The sequence below is a fragment of the Acromyrmex echinatior genome, chromosome 8, assembly GCF_024713525.1.
Source record: "Acromyrmex echinatior isolate Ae372 chromosome 8, ASM2471352v2, whole genome shotgun sequence".
Lineage (NCBI taxonomy): Eukaryota > Metazoa > Arthropoda > Insecta > Hymenoptera > Formicidae > Acromyrmex > Acromyrmex echinatior.
The window spans coordinates 4,110,455-4,127,713 of record NC_141859.1 but is presented as its reverse complement, the minus strand read 5'-3'; the positions used below and the strand labels follow the sequence as shown (position 1 = coordinate 4,127,713).

Genomic DNA, 17,259 nt, shown 5'->3' with positions numbered 1-17,259 from the left:
TAGTTGAGAAGTAATGAAACCAATTTTATAATCAGCTATAAAGAACAGAAGTTAGAATATTTTTGTTCAGAGTTTGACTTTTTTATATTGACGCCCAGATTAAAAAAGTTATTTAAACAAATCTTAATTTTCTTAGTCAGAAGTTGGGAGCTTAGCTTTTAGTCTACTTTAGTTTACTTTTGTTGATATAAACGGAGTATTATTTCAAACTTCTGCATACGCTTTCGAATCTACACGCTTTATGCAAGGATGCAATCTATCTTTCGAAGCTATCGCGAAACTAAACGTCAATCGCAGTGTCCACTTTGTCGGGACTCGCGTCCTGCGATTGTATAATCGCGAATCCGGTACAATGCAATTGTCATCTTGTAGGGACCAAGACCTGTACACCGGAACAATTCACGTGCCATTCGGGAAATGGCGAGTGCGTGGCATTAACATGGATGTGCGACGACAACCCTGACTGTTCGGACGGTTCAGACGAGGCTGAGTGCAGTAAGCTTCTGCACGTGGGCTACTTTTCCATACGCTTGCATATTTTGTTCTCTCTATTTTTTTCTGTTTTTTTTTATCTTATCATATATTGCACGTTACATCTCGGAATAGCAGAAATTCTTTGGTATACATGTATTGAGTAGTTTTTGCATGAAAATTTTTAAAATACATTGTGCATCTTTGAAGCTCAATATAACGATATAGCTCGTGTTTTTTTTTTTTTTTTAAGAAAAAATATCTCAATTGTCCAAGATATTTTTAAATAGAGCTTTAATTACAAATTTAAGAATTAAATTTTATAAACTTAAATTTTATAAACTTCAAGATGCAAGCATATCTATAGTTTGAGACTTTGACTACATTTACACGAGCTTAATCAGGTTTAATAACATTTGTAATTATAGAAACTGATTAATCAAAGCTGATCCTTTGAAGAATGGAATGATTGGCCAGTTTCTAATCATAGATGTTATTAAACCCGATTAAGAGTATTCATGTAAACGTAATCATTGTAGATAGCTTTCTACAATTACACATTATAAATATGAAATATATAAATTATATATCAAATATATAATTGTAATATCATTATCGTAGACGTAGATAAACGTGATTATCATGCCCAAAATAAATTAATCAATGTTTCTAGTCGAAAACAATTATAATTGAGTTGGTGGTGGAATAGTACTTGTTTCTTGAGATAAGTGTTAAAATCTTTGATTGGTGAAGGTTGCTTATGTAAAGAAATTGTGATAATTAATGTGAATCTATAAGGAAAAGAATCATAATGTGGTAACAAAATGATTGTAATTTGAAACAATTATTAATAGTTGCTTTAAACTACTCTTCAAACGCACACATTTTACAAACGAATTATTCATCTTATGTCATATTTACAAACGGCTTACACGAATTACGTTATTTATACTTTTATTAGCCGTAATTATCAGTGCGTTGATTTATTGACGGTGTTCCTGTAATGCGCTGATTTTCGTCGATTTTTCTTTCCTTGCTACTTTGCCGGTCGATAGTATTAAGATCTGCAAGAATTGATTGTGGGTAAAAAGTAACGCGAAAAATTTATTAAAAATTTTATCTGAAACCGAGAAGTCTATTTAAATCTATTATATATATATATTTTTAATAAATTTACGAGATCTTTGTTCGTCTATTTTCCGTTTGTTCATGATTATTATATAAATTGGCGCTAAAGTGATTTTATTTAAATGAAAAAGATTGAGTCGGAAATGGATTACCCATGATTCAATTACTGTACTCTATAATTGATTCTATATTTTTTATTTTCTTCATGTACCTTTGGAGTCACTTGTGAGTACGTTATATACTTATTATCTCTTGTGTCTCTCAATTGGAAAATTTTCGATCGTAATACTTGAGAGTGCAATTTAATACGTAGCTTTTTTCGTTAGATATTAGATAAAGTTGTGTTGCAGATACCGCTTGCTGGAGAAGCAGATAATTGTCCTGCTTGAAATTATGAGTGACTGCCGGGAACCTTTAATTTCCTGTGGAACTTGTCTCTTTGAAAGCGCAAACGTTTGTGATTACAGAATACATAACAGTCTAGTTAAAAAAAAACAGATTTTCTTTTACATAAATACATTTAATAAATATGTTACTTCCTAGAGCGGTATTTGCGCATGAGTAGTTACGTTAAAGCTATTTATGTTGGTCTTATCATGATGTAGGTCTTCATATTCTTGTTTAAATTATATCGATACGTGAAATTTCTGTCTTTTCTGTTTCCCTATATTACGATTGTGATCTAACAATAATGCATAACTATTCTCAATATGGCTTGCATGTGTGTGTAAAAGAGAAATATTTAAAAATTTTTTATATTTTAAAAAAAATAATAGTATTTATATTTTTCACTATAAGTGAAAGTGCATAAGTGAAGTGTAATTTATATTTTATTTTAAATATGTAAATACTATTATAAGTATTTATTATAAATTATAAGTATATGCTTGTGTATTAAAAGATTAATGAAATTTCTTTATAAAGCATATTTATACGAAATAGATTATTTAAGAATAGATTAAATGTAATGATACATATTAATAGGTATTATCAAATCAATTATTATAAGAGGAAATATGAAAAAAACAGTAGAAAATAATGACGCGCAAATGCAAACTTCCTCTTAACGTATAATCTCTTGTTACAAAAACATTTATAACTACTGCGAAACTAGACAAAAATGCGTTATCGTGAAAGGTTATCGGATCCACTGATATATACTACGTTTTTACATTATAATATAGTTTACACTTTACATCATAGTATAGTTTATTAAAAAATTATAAAGAGAAGTTAAATGATATCGAGGTTCTCTAAGTCATATTGGATGCAAGTTATGTCTTAATGCAAGATCACGTTACCTTATAAGTATTGGCATAATGTTTGTTTTTTAGTTAGACATTATATATGTGTATTTACTGTTTTAGCTAAAAATTTTGTTTTGATTTTTTTATTATTTACAATATTTTTTTCAATTTTATGTAATAACATAATTTTACTATACATATTAGGTGTTGGAATTAATTCGTAGCGTTTTACAAGTGATGGGAAGTACTTTCATTAATGTATTTTTTAATGCTCATGTGAAATAAATAACATTCTTTCATTAAAAAACGCTACGAATTAATTCCAACACCTAATATAATTCAAAAGACTGCCATTTTTAATATTATTTAAAATATTAATACGACCATTTAAATATTAAATATTTGTATTATATAATAGATTATATAAGATATATATAACATACTTAGTCATGGAAAATTGTTTAAAAAAATTTTATGTTTGTACGCTAATCAAATGTCAATCCCTGTTAAAATTGATAGCTGTGCGAGAAAATTTCTGTTACTAGTAAATAAAATGTCGTTCCACTTCTTTCACATGAGAAATCTTTTGCCTCAGACGACACTTGCCGGTCCGATGAGTTTACCTGCGCAAATAAACACTGTATCCAGCAACTGTGGGTTTGTGACAACGACAATGATTGCGGGGATAACAGCGATGAAAAAGGTTGTGGACCGATAACATGTCATCCTGGCACTGATTTTGCGTGTTCAGAGAATTATTGCATAACGTCGCGATGGAGATGCGACGGCGACTACGATTGTCCGGATCGATCCGATGAGATGGGATGCAAGGTATTTCATCTTTATGCTAAGTACCGAATAATTGAAAAAAAAAAAAACGTTTGCGCGATGTTAAGAATATAGAAACTCGAGAGGAAAATAATGGGATACAATTTACATAATATCACATTGCACACAGATCCGATATTTCTTCAAATTTCTTTGAAATTCATCCCTTTTAGGATATTCAGAACGGGAAGAAGATAAGCCACTGTGAGAACAAGGAGTTCGATTGCGACGATGGTGTTACTTGCATCCATCAGACTTGGGTATGTGACGGCGAAAAAGACTGTTCCAATGGTGCGGATGAATCCCCACAGAGATGCCACAATGTAACTTGCAGACCCGATCAATTTCAATGCGAAGATCGACGTTCGTGCATCTCAGGTATATACTGGCATATTTAAAGATATAATTCTAAATTCAAAATTGTCACTTTATGTTAAAATTACAATGAATTATGTGATAATGTAAACAATAAAACGATAAATTAATGAAAAATCTCATTTTGTATTAATAAATAATGGTATATTTTGTGAATAGAGGATGGCTAAGATTAAATTTAATCTTTACGTTACATTAAGATTGAATTTAAAAAATTAATGTTATAAAAACAATATGTAATTAATATGTTACAGAAACAATGTTAATTTTTTATCATGTCAGATTTAAATCAGGAATCTATCATTTCACATGGTAGTCGCGTGAATTGTTGTTCGGATTTTCAACGATTTGTATGTTTAGGTCATCTATATTGCAACGGTAAAGCCGAATGCTCCGATGGAAGCGACGAGAAGAATTGTACAAGCAAAATCGTAAGCTGCGATCCGCGAATTCAGTTCGAGTGCAGCGAGGGCTCGTGTATTCCTCTGGAAAACGTCTGCAACAAAAATCCAGATTGCATCGGCTGGGAGGATGAGAGTGCCGAACTCTGCGGCGTGAATGAGTGTGCAAAAAATAACGGTGGATGTTCGCAGATCTGTGTCGATTTGCCTATTGGTTACCGATGTGACTGTCGCACAGGTTATAGACTAATCGACAACCGCACGTGCGATGGTATGAACGAAGTTGCATTTTTCTAAATGTTAACGCAATGTTTCCTTAAGGTTTCTTTCATCGCAGTTCTTAGCTCCATATTAAAGCTGCTAAGAAATTACTTTATTTTCCAGATATTGATGAATGCTTGGAACCGGGTAGTTGTTCTCAGTTTTGTCATAATGAAAAAGGCGGTTTCAAATGCAGCTGCGCTACCGGTTATCTTAAAGATCCGCGAAATTTAACACGCTGTAAAGCCGCGGAGGGTCACGCAAGTTTGTTATTTGCTCGTCGACATGATATTCGAAAAGTAGCTCTGGACCGTCAAGAGATGACTGCGATCGTTAACAATACTAAAATGGCAACAGCTTTGGACTTTGTCTTTCGCACTGGAATGATTTTTTGGAGCGACATCAGTGAAAAGAAAATTTACAAGTATGTTATAATTTCCTTACAACTAGAAAAAAATCTCTGTTACTAAGTTTCATGTTAAGAGATATAATACATTGATCAAATGACATGTTTTTTTAGAGCTCCAATAGATGAAGGAAATGAACGTACAGTCGTTATCGAAAACGATTTTACCACATCAGATGGATTGGCAGTTGACTGGATTTACAGTCACATTTATTGGACAGACTCTGGAAAAGATACTATCGAATTGGCCAATTTCGAAGGAAATATGAGAAAAACTCTTATACGAGATCGCATTCAGGAACCTAGAGCAATAGCACTGAATCCATTAGAAGGTTGGATGTTTTGGACAGACTGGAGCGACGAGGCTCGTATTGAACGAGCTGGCATGGATGGTACTCATCGATCGGTAAGACACAGAAATATTGGAAATAACATTAATTAAAAAGTAGCATTATTCTCTCTCTTTCTCTCTCTCTCTCTCTCTCTCTCTCTCTCTCTCTCTCTATTATTGAAGAATACATGTATATTAGTTAAGCGTCATAAAATTTAAAAATATTCAATTTTTATCATGTTTGAACATATACGTATGCATGTACATGTGCATTCGAAAAAGAATTTTACTAACAATTTACAATTACAATTAGATTACTTACATTTATTTTAAATTGTTTTTTTTTTCTGGAGTTCTTTCGCGGATTTTTTTTCTTGCTGGTGTCCCTTGCAAATCAGTTTGAAAGAAGCAATTATGAATCATTAATAAAACACATATATATATTTTTTTGACCAATTTATCTTGACTTCTAACAAGAGTTTATTACAGGTGATTGTCGGCAATGATGTCAAGTGGCCTAATGGGTTAGCTTTAGATTTGATTGGCAAGAGAGTATATTGGGTAGACGCAAAATTGAACATTATAGGTTCCTGTAATTACGACGGTACCGGCAGACGAACAGTACTATATTCTCCCGAAAGTCTTAGGCATCCCTTCAGTATAACAACCTTCGAGGATTATGTATACTGGACCGATTGGGATAAAGAAACGATTTTTAAAGCTAACAAATTCACCGGCAAGGAAGTAGAAGCTGTTACGTCAATCAGAACGCTTCAACATCCGATGGTAGTCCATGTATATCATCCTTACAGACAGCCTGATGGAATGAATCAATGTCAAGCTGTCAATGGACATTGCAGTCATCTGTGTTTGCCCGCACCTAAAATCAACTCTAGATCACCACTATTATCGTGCGCCTGTCCGGACGGTTTACGGTTATTACCTGATGGATTGATGTGCGTGGAAAATGGTGAGTCAGTCACGAGGATATCACGATTGACGAATAACCTTCCAACACTGAGTTACTACGCAATTTTCAACTGCCTCGTCATAGCAACAAATTTATGGGAAATAGATATGCCGATTATTTATAATTCAATCATATTTTTTTTAGCGTAATCTTTTAAATTAAAAGTACTAGGTATTTTTAAATTATATTAAAGATAATTATTTGAATATTTTTGCAATGAACGTTATATGTATATCGCGAATTACAAAATCTTTTTCTAAAAGAATAAATTAATTAATAGACAGTTATGGAAAGCTGTTCGTCAATTTATTACAAATTTGTTATGGATTTCCTGCAATGTCGCAGATTATCCAGAGAAGGAAGTCTATATTCTCAAATAGTATTGCATGTTGTTGGTGCATTTTAATTTATTAATGCTTATTATGCAAAAGAATGCTCAAAATGTCATTTTTTTGTTTAAAGTCCTTCGTTGTATTCGGTAGTTATTAAGCTCATATTCAGATAACACGCATATAATTATTAACATTGATATCACATATAACAGCTGTCATGCGATGATAAATCATTTTGCATGATCATTCTTATAAAAAATGTATAAATAGAAAGTATAATATAAAAATGCGTAAGTGCTCGGATGCGAAAAATTATTATGAAAAAAGCGTGTATATTTTTAATGCATAAAGGTGATTACTTAGTATGCTATATAGTATATTATATTTTAATAAAAATTTAATTTTTTTATTAACGTCCGATAATTGCTAAGATGTTATGCGCTCATTATTTACGTTGTTTCATTTATTTGCATTCGTGTTGCATGAATTTGGGATATTCCAGTTACTACGACCATAGCGCCGTCCACGCAAGCACCCATGATGCCGTTCCAGAGGCTCAAACCTCTGAATGTTACAACGACTACCAGTAAGTTTAGTTGAATGATATTTTTTTAATATACACGGATCCTTTAAGGATATATTAAGTTTTGATGTAACTATCATAAAATTAATTAATCATTTGAACATCTATTAATTTACGGTGGTTCATTTTTGAGATACACTTTATATTGGGCTTCATAAAATCATTAATTAAAAATATATTAGCATAACTTCATTATTTAGAAATATTGAACGCTGAATCAGAATGTCAAATCTACATCATAATTTTCTTTGTATGTAGTAATATTAAATATTTCAAATATATGTTTTTATCGAATCGATTTATAGCTAATTTGAAGTCAATTTCAAATAAATACATTAGAAAATTAATGTTTAAAATAATTTTATTAGAAAATCCATAAATAAAAAGTTGTTTGCTATATTTAAAGTATTAAGTACCGCGGAAAATTCATATCGTTTTTTCTCCTATAAACATTTCTTGAAAAAACGACACGAACTTTCCGCGGTATCTAATAATATATTGAATTATAATACTTATTATTTATCTAGAAAAATAAACTGATTACAATCGATTATTTAATTATTCATATTTAAGAGATATACTTTATAATTTATTTTGTAATCTTTTATAATGTTAAATTAAAGAAATATTATTAGATATATTAATATTACTCCCGTTGCATAACATGAATGTGCATGTATTTTTTTCCTTACAAATGTGCAATCTACTTGATAGCTTAGTTGGTATTTTTTAGATTTTTACTGTATTTTTATAATTATGTATCATACATAATTATATCATTGTATATAAAAAATGAATTTATTAAATTTTTACTAATTAATTGTATTAATTCTGCTACAGTAATGAATGCGCTGGAATGGGAAAAGATTTCTGGTACTCTTTACACTTGAACATCAAATTTATACTTTGGAATTTTTACTTGAACATACTATTTCTAGATCCATTATCATCAGGAGACGCAGAAGGAAAAGGAAATTCAGTAGCTGAATCAACAGATCCTGGTTTAGTCGCCGGCATCGTGATAGGTGTAGTGTCTTTAGGACTGTTATTACTCGCACTTGTTGCAGTGCTGTGCTACAGGCATTATCTTCATCGTAATGTTACTAGTATGAACTTCGATAATCCCGTCTATAGGAAAACTACAGAAGATCAGTTTAGTCTTGAGAAAAACAGATTCCCACTCCCTGCAGCTACAGTTGGAGAAGAGGTAAAAATTTTTAATTCTACATATAGTTATTTGAATTAATTTTTACCTAAAATATTTTAAAAGGCAATTTTTATGGATTACGATAATGAAAGAAATAAAATTTCAAAATGTTCTTTAATAAAAAATGTCATATTTGTTTCAGGCTCAAGAACCATTAACAAGTCCTGGAACAAATGATTACGTTTAAGACTCAGTCTGTCAATATAAAAGATTCAACAGGCTACAGAAGTACTATATCGACCAAGTGATAAAATCATGTAAAGAAAGACAAGGTATTTGCGTTGAAAGAGCCTGTCCAAACGCATTATGCCTGCGCTCGCTCGCAAGCCTGCCAACCAACTGTGATTATGTTAATTTTTTTTGTATCTCTATTTCTTTACAAACTTTAGCACTTTGTCACTCAAATATATGTATATTATGCGTGCAACATTTAGATTTGCTCTAGGACGTAAAGGGAGAAATATCTAGAAAAACTGTTGCCAAATAAGCGATTTATCTTCATGTAGCCAAATAGTTTAATAACAACTTAACCCTTAAATCGCCTTTTCGGTATGGCATACCCAGCATTTCTTTATCCAATGTTTTTTTTTAATGCTTCTTCCATTGCTTATAACTTTTTTATTAATAAAGATATATTTGCTTGATATTATTATGTTGATTGAAAAAAATTGTTTATTTTTATGAAAGTTATAAGCAATCGAATTGGGCATGCCATATCCAAGTGCATTGTTCCCGTAATGTGACGTTTAAGAGTTGAGATTCCTATTTAACATTTTCCCTATTTAGTTAAATAACATATAATTTGTAATAAAAAACTTTTTAGATCAATTTAGCATGGCCTGGCGCACGTAGCGTATGATTTTACATGCGCTATGTATATGTAAGAAAATCAATTTGTTTAATTATTTATTTAGAAATATGCACAATGGACGTTTTTTAAATAGAATTTTTAGGTACTCAAGATATTACTTTTTTGAGTAATATCTCATAGAAGTCATATGTAAATAATGCGAAAAATCTGAATCATATATTATTAAAATTATTTAAAAATTACATGATGTTAAAATGCAATATGAAAGTTGTAATGATTAAATATATGCTGTGAAACAAACTATCACTCAACTACAGTGGAATAAGAGGCTATAATTATTTTTTTCCTTTTTATTATTCTCTCTTTTATTATAAGAAAGAAAGACTTCTTCCTATAAGAGACACATTTATATGTATATAGATAGCAAAATGCTATAGCAATTTATTGGCAGATTGGTAGCAAATTCGATCAGATTCCTATTGTAAATTCATAGCCATTTGTGTCCACATTAAAATTCGGGATTTGTCGACAAGGCTTGCTTATATGCTATGCCAGTAGATTAGTGGCAGAAATCAAGCAGGATCTATAGGCAATTTGGCGGCAGATTGACAACAGAAATCGAACAAATATATCCTGGTTTCTGCCACCAATGATGGCATAACGTGTCAGAAGATTTCGTTATATTTCTATCGTCTGACATCGTCAGATTTTGTGAAATTCGTTTTCTGCCATTAAAAATTGGTAGCATACTCAGCTCAAAATCTGTCTCTGCAGGCTTGATTATCTGAGTATAATATCATCTTTTATTATTACATGTTCTAATCTCTTCTCTGTAATTTAGATTTAAGATATATATTTATACATAATCCGCTCCGCGTATTAATTATACAAACAGAAAGTTAAAATGCGCGAATTAATGAGAAATGATGTATGCTCATAAGAAATTTCTCCTTTTATGTCTATGTAATGCGTACAATGCCATAGACATATATGACATATGTCAGGACTTTCCAGCAGTTATCTGTATATTGATGGGCGGTCCATATCATGAAAAAAAATCGCTCTATTTACAAATATTATACTATCGTTTATGTAGTGAAACGGAAAGAGCATTGTTGTAACGACTTGAGCTCAATGACAGTAAGTGTGACTGTGCGTTTGTTAAAAGGGAACTGTTGTCAAGTACTTCAATCTACTAAAGAAATCAATGTATTTATATAGAATTATTGCATCGGGCTTAAGAGTTTTATTTACTATATAAATATTATATGATATGTATATGTATGTATGTACATATATATATATATATATATAATATAATATACATATATACATACATACATATATGTTCAAAGTGTAACAAAAATTGAGTCTAAAAGCGCTGCAACGGAAAGTGAACGAAAAATTAAGTAATGAAAATTGTGAATTTTTATTCTGAGTAACAAATTTTTAAGTATTAGCTTGAAATTTAGCTAATAAAATAATGAGCTATCGTTAAAAGTCAATAGAATGGACTATAGAAACGAATTTCTTTATAACCACAATTAATTTGCCAAATAATATATTTAATTGAATTGCCTTGTAATTGAAAAACTGTTGCCTTCATTATTTAATTTTTGCAAACTTCTTCTGTAGTACTTTTATACTCCACTTTTGTAACGCTTTGTATATATATATATATATGAAGGATGTCTAGTAAAAATATGTATCAGTACTGTAAGAATCTTACAACGATAATAACAATTTATTTAAAACTTTATTATAATTTGCTTATAATATATTTTATGTTTTAAAATTTACATATGATTTTTTGCTTTGTCTTTTCATATCGGCTGTCAATAAATTATTTGCATTGTTTTCAATAATCATGCGCTCACACATTCTTTTAAGTCTTCAAAATCTCTTGTCAGAAACATGATGATTTTTTCCGCTGATATATGAAACTTATAGTTTAACGGTTTTAAAGGTTTGTAATACCAATGAAATGTAATGATCGTAAATCTGATGAATGTAACTTTTTGAAGTATTTTTATTGTACTCTTTTATTATCTCCTGAAGAATTATAGAATTATAGGAAAAAACATATTAGAAGAGTAAGAATTTTCTATACCATCTAGATATGTCATCATGTTATGTAATAAATTTTTGTTGTATATTTATTCTTTTTATTAATTAATATAATTCTTATAAATATTTTGATTGACGAGAGATATTAATTTAATATTTAAAATCAATATATTGATTATCAAACGTAAAGCGTTTATTTCACGAACGTGAATCAATGTTGGGAGCTAATTTTCAACCAATATTGCATTAATAAATTGTGCTATTGGAATTAGGTTGTCATGACAAAGATACTCTCGTAATTTGCTATTGCTTTCCGAGAAGCTATTCTGGATGAATTTGAATCGGATTCTTGGTAGAGAGTAGACGCGTAACTACGCCACGATCGCCACACATATGTATTCACTCACATACATATATTTATAAAAAGGTATTGATTAGAATCTATCACAAATATTTTTAGAACATTTCAAACATTTTTCATGTAAAGATTCGATATAAAATAGAAAAAGAAGAATAAATGTTAAACACATAATGAATACAATTATACAGCGTGTGGTGTATTAATAATCATAATTATTATAATATTGAAATTCTTAACAAAATTTGAAATAGAATGGATATTTAATAAGTTATTACTTTTAACTCTTAATTTTAACTAATTCATTAATTAAATTTTGATGAAAATTTCCAAAAAACATCTTAAAGTACTGCTGATTCATATCTTTCTTTGAAATGTCCTACATATATATGCATAATATATTATTTATAATATATTATAATACACTATATTAAAAATGATTAAATGTGAAAAAAAATTTTATTAGATAAGATTATTAAAAGATATAATATTAGATTGGTAAAAAGAGCTATGTACGTTGACAGATAGCGGATTGTTCTCTCAAAATACTGTGCCAACAAATTCATGCTTTTGCTGAAGCAAAGTGATTTACAAGTCAATAATTTATACGCACTTTATCTGGTCTTGTTTCTGTGGGACCAAGGAACTTTTTACGGAAAATATAAAGCGTTTCTACTTTTCATTCTTTTTTACAGGAAAATAATGTCAAATGATTGCCAAATATGAAAAAAATAAAAGCTGAGATTGAGCATTATGTATAATCTCACATTCTTTTGTAAGAAAATTTATGTACCTACATATATAACTCGATAATTTAATTCCTATATTGATTAATGAATATCTTTCTATGTCACACACACTACATATGCCAAACTATTGCTACCGATCTTCCACGACCGGCTGTCTGTTAACGGAGGCATGGTGCAATTGTAAGCGCAAAAAAGCAAAGTCCAAAATTAAGATATAGAAGCTTGATGGTAATTTTAATCAAAACATAGGAGTGTGTGTGTATGTGTGTGTGTGTGTGTGTGTGTGTGTGTGTGTGGGGGGGGGGGGTAAGAGTTGCAGTTAACTGTGTAAATCGTATAACTTGTCATAACTTATCTGCCAAAACCATGTCAAACACATTATTTCTATGCAACGTATGTACATGTACATATATGTATGTACAATGAGATTCTGAAATAGGTCATCAAATTTTGTAGTTATTCTTGGACCACTTAAAATCTTTTTTTGCGCAGAAATATCCAGATAATAGTAATTCTTGATTTATTAGATCTAGAAGCTTTTACGTGAAAGCTTTTAGATCTAACAAAAAAGATTTATTAGATAAAAAGCTTTTTCTAAATTAGACTTCAAAAACGAGAGATGGAAATAGATGAAACTCTACTCTCCGATTAGTTAAAATATAATTTAATTTAATTAAATTTAAATTTTCCTAAGTTTTACATATAATAATTTACATTTCTTTCAAAAAGGAAATGTAAAGAGTAGTATTTAGTTAAATATCTTTTAAAGAAAAATTAATTTCTAATTTATTAAGAGAGAATGTGTCACAAAATTTGAGAATTTATTTTAGAATTATTCTGTATACGTATATAGAGTGAATCAATGCTTGCATCTGAAAAATATTCTTATTACCTTTAAAGATGTACGATAACTTTTCCATTTTTTATTTTATTTCACTTTTTCAGAGCGATAAAAAAAACTTATATAAAAGATTGATGCGCCACTGAAGAATTAAAATAATAATTTCACATATTTTAAAAAATATAGTAAGAACAATTTCGATCTCAAGAATTCTCGTTTTTTTTTTGGAGACGATTAAATTATTTCAAATGCAAACATTAAAAAAAAATGAATCACTTTATATACATACATGAAGCACACTCGCGTATGTGTGCGTAAATATACTTTAAAAGAAATATACATATAATTTATTATAATGATTGTATAAATAAAGGATGCGAACTAAATTGCAGTAATGCTACGTTATTATCACACCTTTGGAAGATTGTGAAATGTAAAATTTGTAAATAAGCCTATTTGAAAATATAAATAGTGAATCATTTCTCTATTGAGTTATGTATTTTCCAAGTCCTTAAAAAAAAAGATCCAATAATAAATAGTGTGATGGAATATTATTGTAGTTTTAGCGAACCAAATAAACACAAATCTCTTACATATCTACTCGAATGAGTTAAAATCTATCTTTTAACATCTTTATACTCGTTATTTTGTATTATTTATTTATGTATTATTTATTAGCTTAAATTTCTATCTTTCTGATATATTTTTACGAAAAATGCACATGCATAAATAATTCTAGAATATTATTAATCAAATATGATAAAGACAAATCTTGAGATACTGAAAAAGAGAGCTTGATTTTTAAAAGGTATTTTTTTGTTATTTATTTTTCTTATACATTTTAGCAAAAGTTTCAACAAAGAATCATAGAATATTATTATTTATATTAATAAGAAAAGCATTATTACAATGCTACAGTTTAGGTTAGGTTACACAATATTCGAGAATGTTGCTGATAAATCAATACACACAACGATTCTATAGTTATATTAAATTATTTAACATAATAATTTAATAAGTATCTTATTATTTTGAAGTAAGCAAAAATGCATACACAATATTCGAGAATGTTGCTGATAAATCAATACACACAACGATTCTGTAGTTATTAAATTATTTAATATAATAATTTAATAAGTATCATATTGTTTTGAAATAAGCAAAAATGCACATTCAAATCGTTATTTTATAAACATTTCAATGCACATAATATTTACTGTGTTTCGCGTACATAAATTATATTTGAACACAATTAAATTTAATCAATAATTTATATTAATAATTAAAATAGAAACAGAATATTCTTATTCGAAATAATAATTAAATAAAAGCGGAAACTTAATTTCGCATCTGGACGATTAAAAAATTATAAAATTAAATAGAATAGTAGATTCGGATAACAATAAGATAGTTCGAGAATAAGGTTTCTCGCAGTTTCTCGGTGTCGAAAATCTCGAAAATCGCCTGAAGTATTAGTAAAGCAGAATGAGCGAGGAGGTTAGCGGAGATTGGCTAAGAGTAGGATGGGAATTCCGTTGGTATGACGGAGACAGTAGAATACCTCCGGCAACCTTCTCGCTCAATATGTGCTCCTATTACTTCAGATGTATTTTCCTCAGATTTTCGACGTTGAGAAACCCGTTCTCATCTATCTTTACTATTTAAATTTACTGAATTTATTGATTTACATATTTCTATAAGTTTTCGAGCGTTTAATGAGTTTGATAAGTGATCAAATTGCTTTTGTTTAATTATTAAATTATTTAAATTAAAAATATTCTGTTAGATATTTAATTATTAAATATTTCAATTAGATTTATTCGAATAATTGATATACAACCGCAATCTGAGTCAATATATAGAGATTCGCGTTTTGATTAAACTGCAAAATTATTAGTTGATAAATAATCGAAACATTAAAATATTGAGATATATTTTGACAATCCAAGAAGTCTTCAAATATTCTTATCTATATGTTAAAAGCAGTCTGAATTTCGAGATATTCGCACGCTCTTTTTAGCAATCTATGAAAGTGGTTAATTTTTCTTACATTTAACAACAAATTTGATAATAAATAATATTTATGAAATATTGATAAATAATATGGAATAACGAGAAAGGAACTAATATCCATTTGATGAATGATCGATGTCAAAAACACTCAGAAAAAAATCGTAATATTCTGAAGCAAATATTATGAGAGAAAATATTATTAGAGAGAAACCTGAAAGATATAATGGCCATTTTTCTGAAACCGTAAAATGTCCCGGTGCACTACGTACTGCTCTCTATAATCAAAGAAGTGGATGTAAACTACATAACAATATCCATTTTTTTTTGCGATGCTCCTGACAATAAATCGCTGAAATCGCTGAAATAACTAAAATCTATCAAATTAATAAAAGATTAATAAAGATTCAGGTTTCTCTCTGCCTGTTCATAATTGGATCTTATATCTAAGATCGTCTTAAATACAATTTTAAGATGGCATGAATCAATCAGAAAGTCATATTAGCATCTTAGGACATTACTTAAGACGGTCTTAAAAAAATCGACTATGAATACCAGCCTTAATGCTATTATTGCACATTGGACGCGATGAGAGTCGAGTGACTCCCTATAGCCCAATAATTTGAGGATTCCTTCGCCTTGTGGTACGCGGGATAGTATTACAAAGAGGAATAATTTTTATAGTGAAGAGCATACTCAATGTATGTTTTCCGATTCTACGTCAAATTCACCATATCCATTCACGAAGAAAAATTATGCAACCGTCAAACACCAACGGTAGTCTTGTCAGAAGGGTTAATCTCGAATCTTCCAGACCATTTACAATAGTAATAATTTTAGTAGTCAATTACATGCCAATTACAATTACTATTTTTATCGCATCTTTAATATAATATTAAAATTCATGAGAAAGTATGTTCTGCCACACGTTACTAATAAACTCTTATTAAAAATAAACGGATAAAATGATTTTATTTCTTTATGAAATAGTGGTTACGAAGAAGTATATTTAATAATAATAAAATACATGCGTATCGTAATTTTTTATATGTATGGGTACAAAAATTTCTCGGATATCAACTGGTTCAAAATAAGCCGAACCCGATAATAACGGAATTTTAAAAAACTTTTATACTAAAAAGTTTATTATATAAAATTTAACAAAAATTATTTATAAAATTATTTTATAAACTTATTTTTCAAAAATTTTAATTATTAACATCCCACTAATATGAGGGTACCCATTCAACTTATCTCGAATTTTTTGTACCTATACATTTTTAATTAAATTCGTGTAATTACGATAACATTGTTAAAAGAATATAATTAAAAATTATCTAAGTCGACAAAAAATTTGTTAAATATAATTTCATAATATCTGTATATATTTTATTATTATAGAAAAGTATACATGTATACATAATTAATAATTAATAATATTCTGGAATGGCGAGATTTCCAATACCTAAAAATGATTTTAAAACTAACTATAGTTATATTTTATATTTTATATTTTGTATTTTAAATAAGTCGTATCAGTCAGGGATCAGTTGTATTAAAAACAATTTTATGTAAAATATATATTTTAAATAAAATTATATAATAAAACAGTTATTTAGAATTTATTATTTTAAAAAACTTGTGATTTATCTCTTATTTAATTTAGTAAGTTTTTGAAATCTAATTAGTACGATGTTTTGTATTATGTATAGCATTTGTCGCAAATACATTTCTAGAAGGAATGTGAAAAAAAGCGGTATGACTATACCTGCTTGCACGAACTTCGATAGTGGAATGATTACGCAGCGAGCAGTGATAGCACTGATAACACATGACGTATCCCTTTTGCGTTCAAGACAAACCTCAAAGCCACGCACCAACCG

General features: G+C 29.1%; 2 protein-coding genes across 8 annotated transcripts in view; both read left to right on the top strand.

Moving 5' to 3' along the window:
* LOC105150209 (low-density lipoprotein receptor) overlaps positions 1-13,847 on the top strand; it is a 37,905-nt gene extending 24,058 nt beyond the window's left edge. For 4 of the 6 annotated variants that reach the window (XM_087408869.1, XM_011063134.2, XM_011063132.2 and 1 more), the window contains 10 exons: positions 373-495; positions 3,442-3,677; positions 3,848-4,052; positions 4,410-4,721; positions 4,835-5,135; positions 5,232-5,523; positions 5,938-6,418; positions 7,253-7,336; positions 8,272-8,540; positions 8,683-13,847. In XM_087408869.1, coding sequence (XP_087264995.1) covers positions 373-495; positions 3,442-3,677; positions 3,848-4,052; positions 4,410-4,721; positions 4,835-5,135; positions 5,232-5,523; positions 5,938-6,418; positions 7,253-7,336; positions 8,272-8,540; positions 8,683-8,727 — 2,348 coding nt within the window. In that variant the 3' untranslated portion in view covers positions 8,728-13,847. The remainder of the gene's footprint in view (positions 1-372; positions 496-3,441; positions 3,678-3,847; positions 4,053-4,409; positions 4,722-4,834; positions 5,136-5,231; positions 5,524-5,937; positions 6,419-7,252; positions 7,337-8,271; positions 8,541-8,682) is intronic. The other 2 variants (XM_011063133.2, XM_011063131.2) reach the window with 2 other exon arrangements.
* Positions 1-17,259, top strand: part of LOC105150216 (uncharacterized) — a 113,163-nt gene that overhangs the window by 89,321 nt on the left and 6,583 nt on the right. The window lies entirely within an intron of this gene.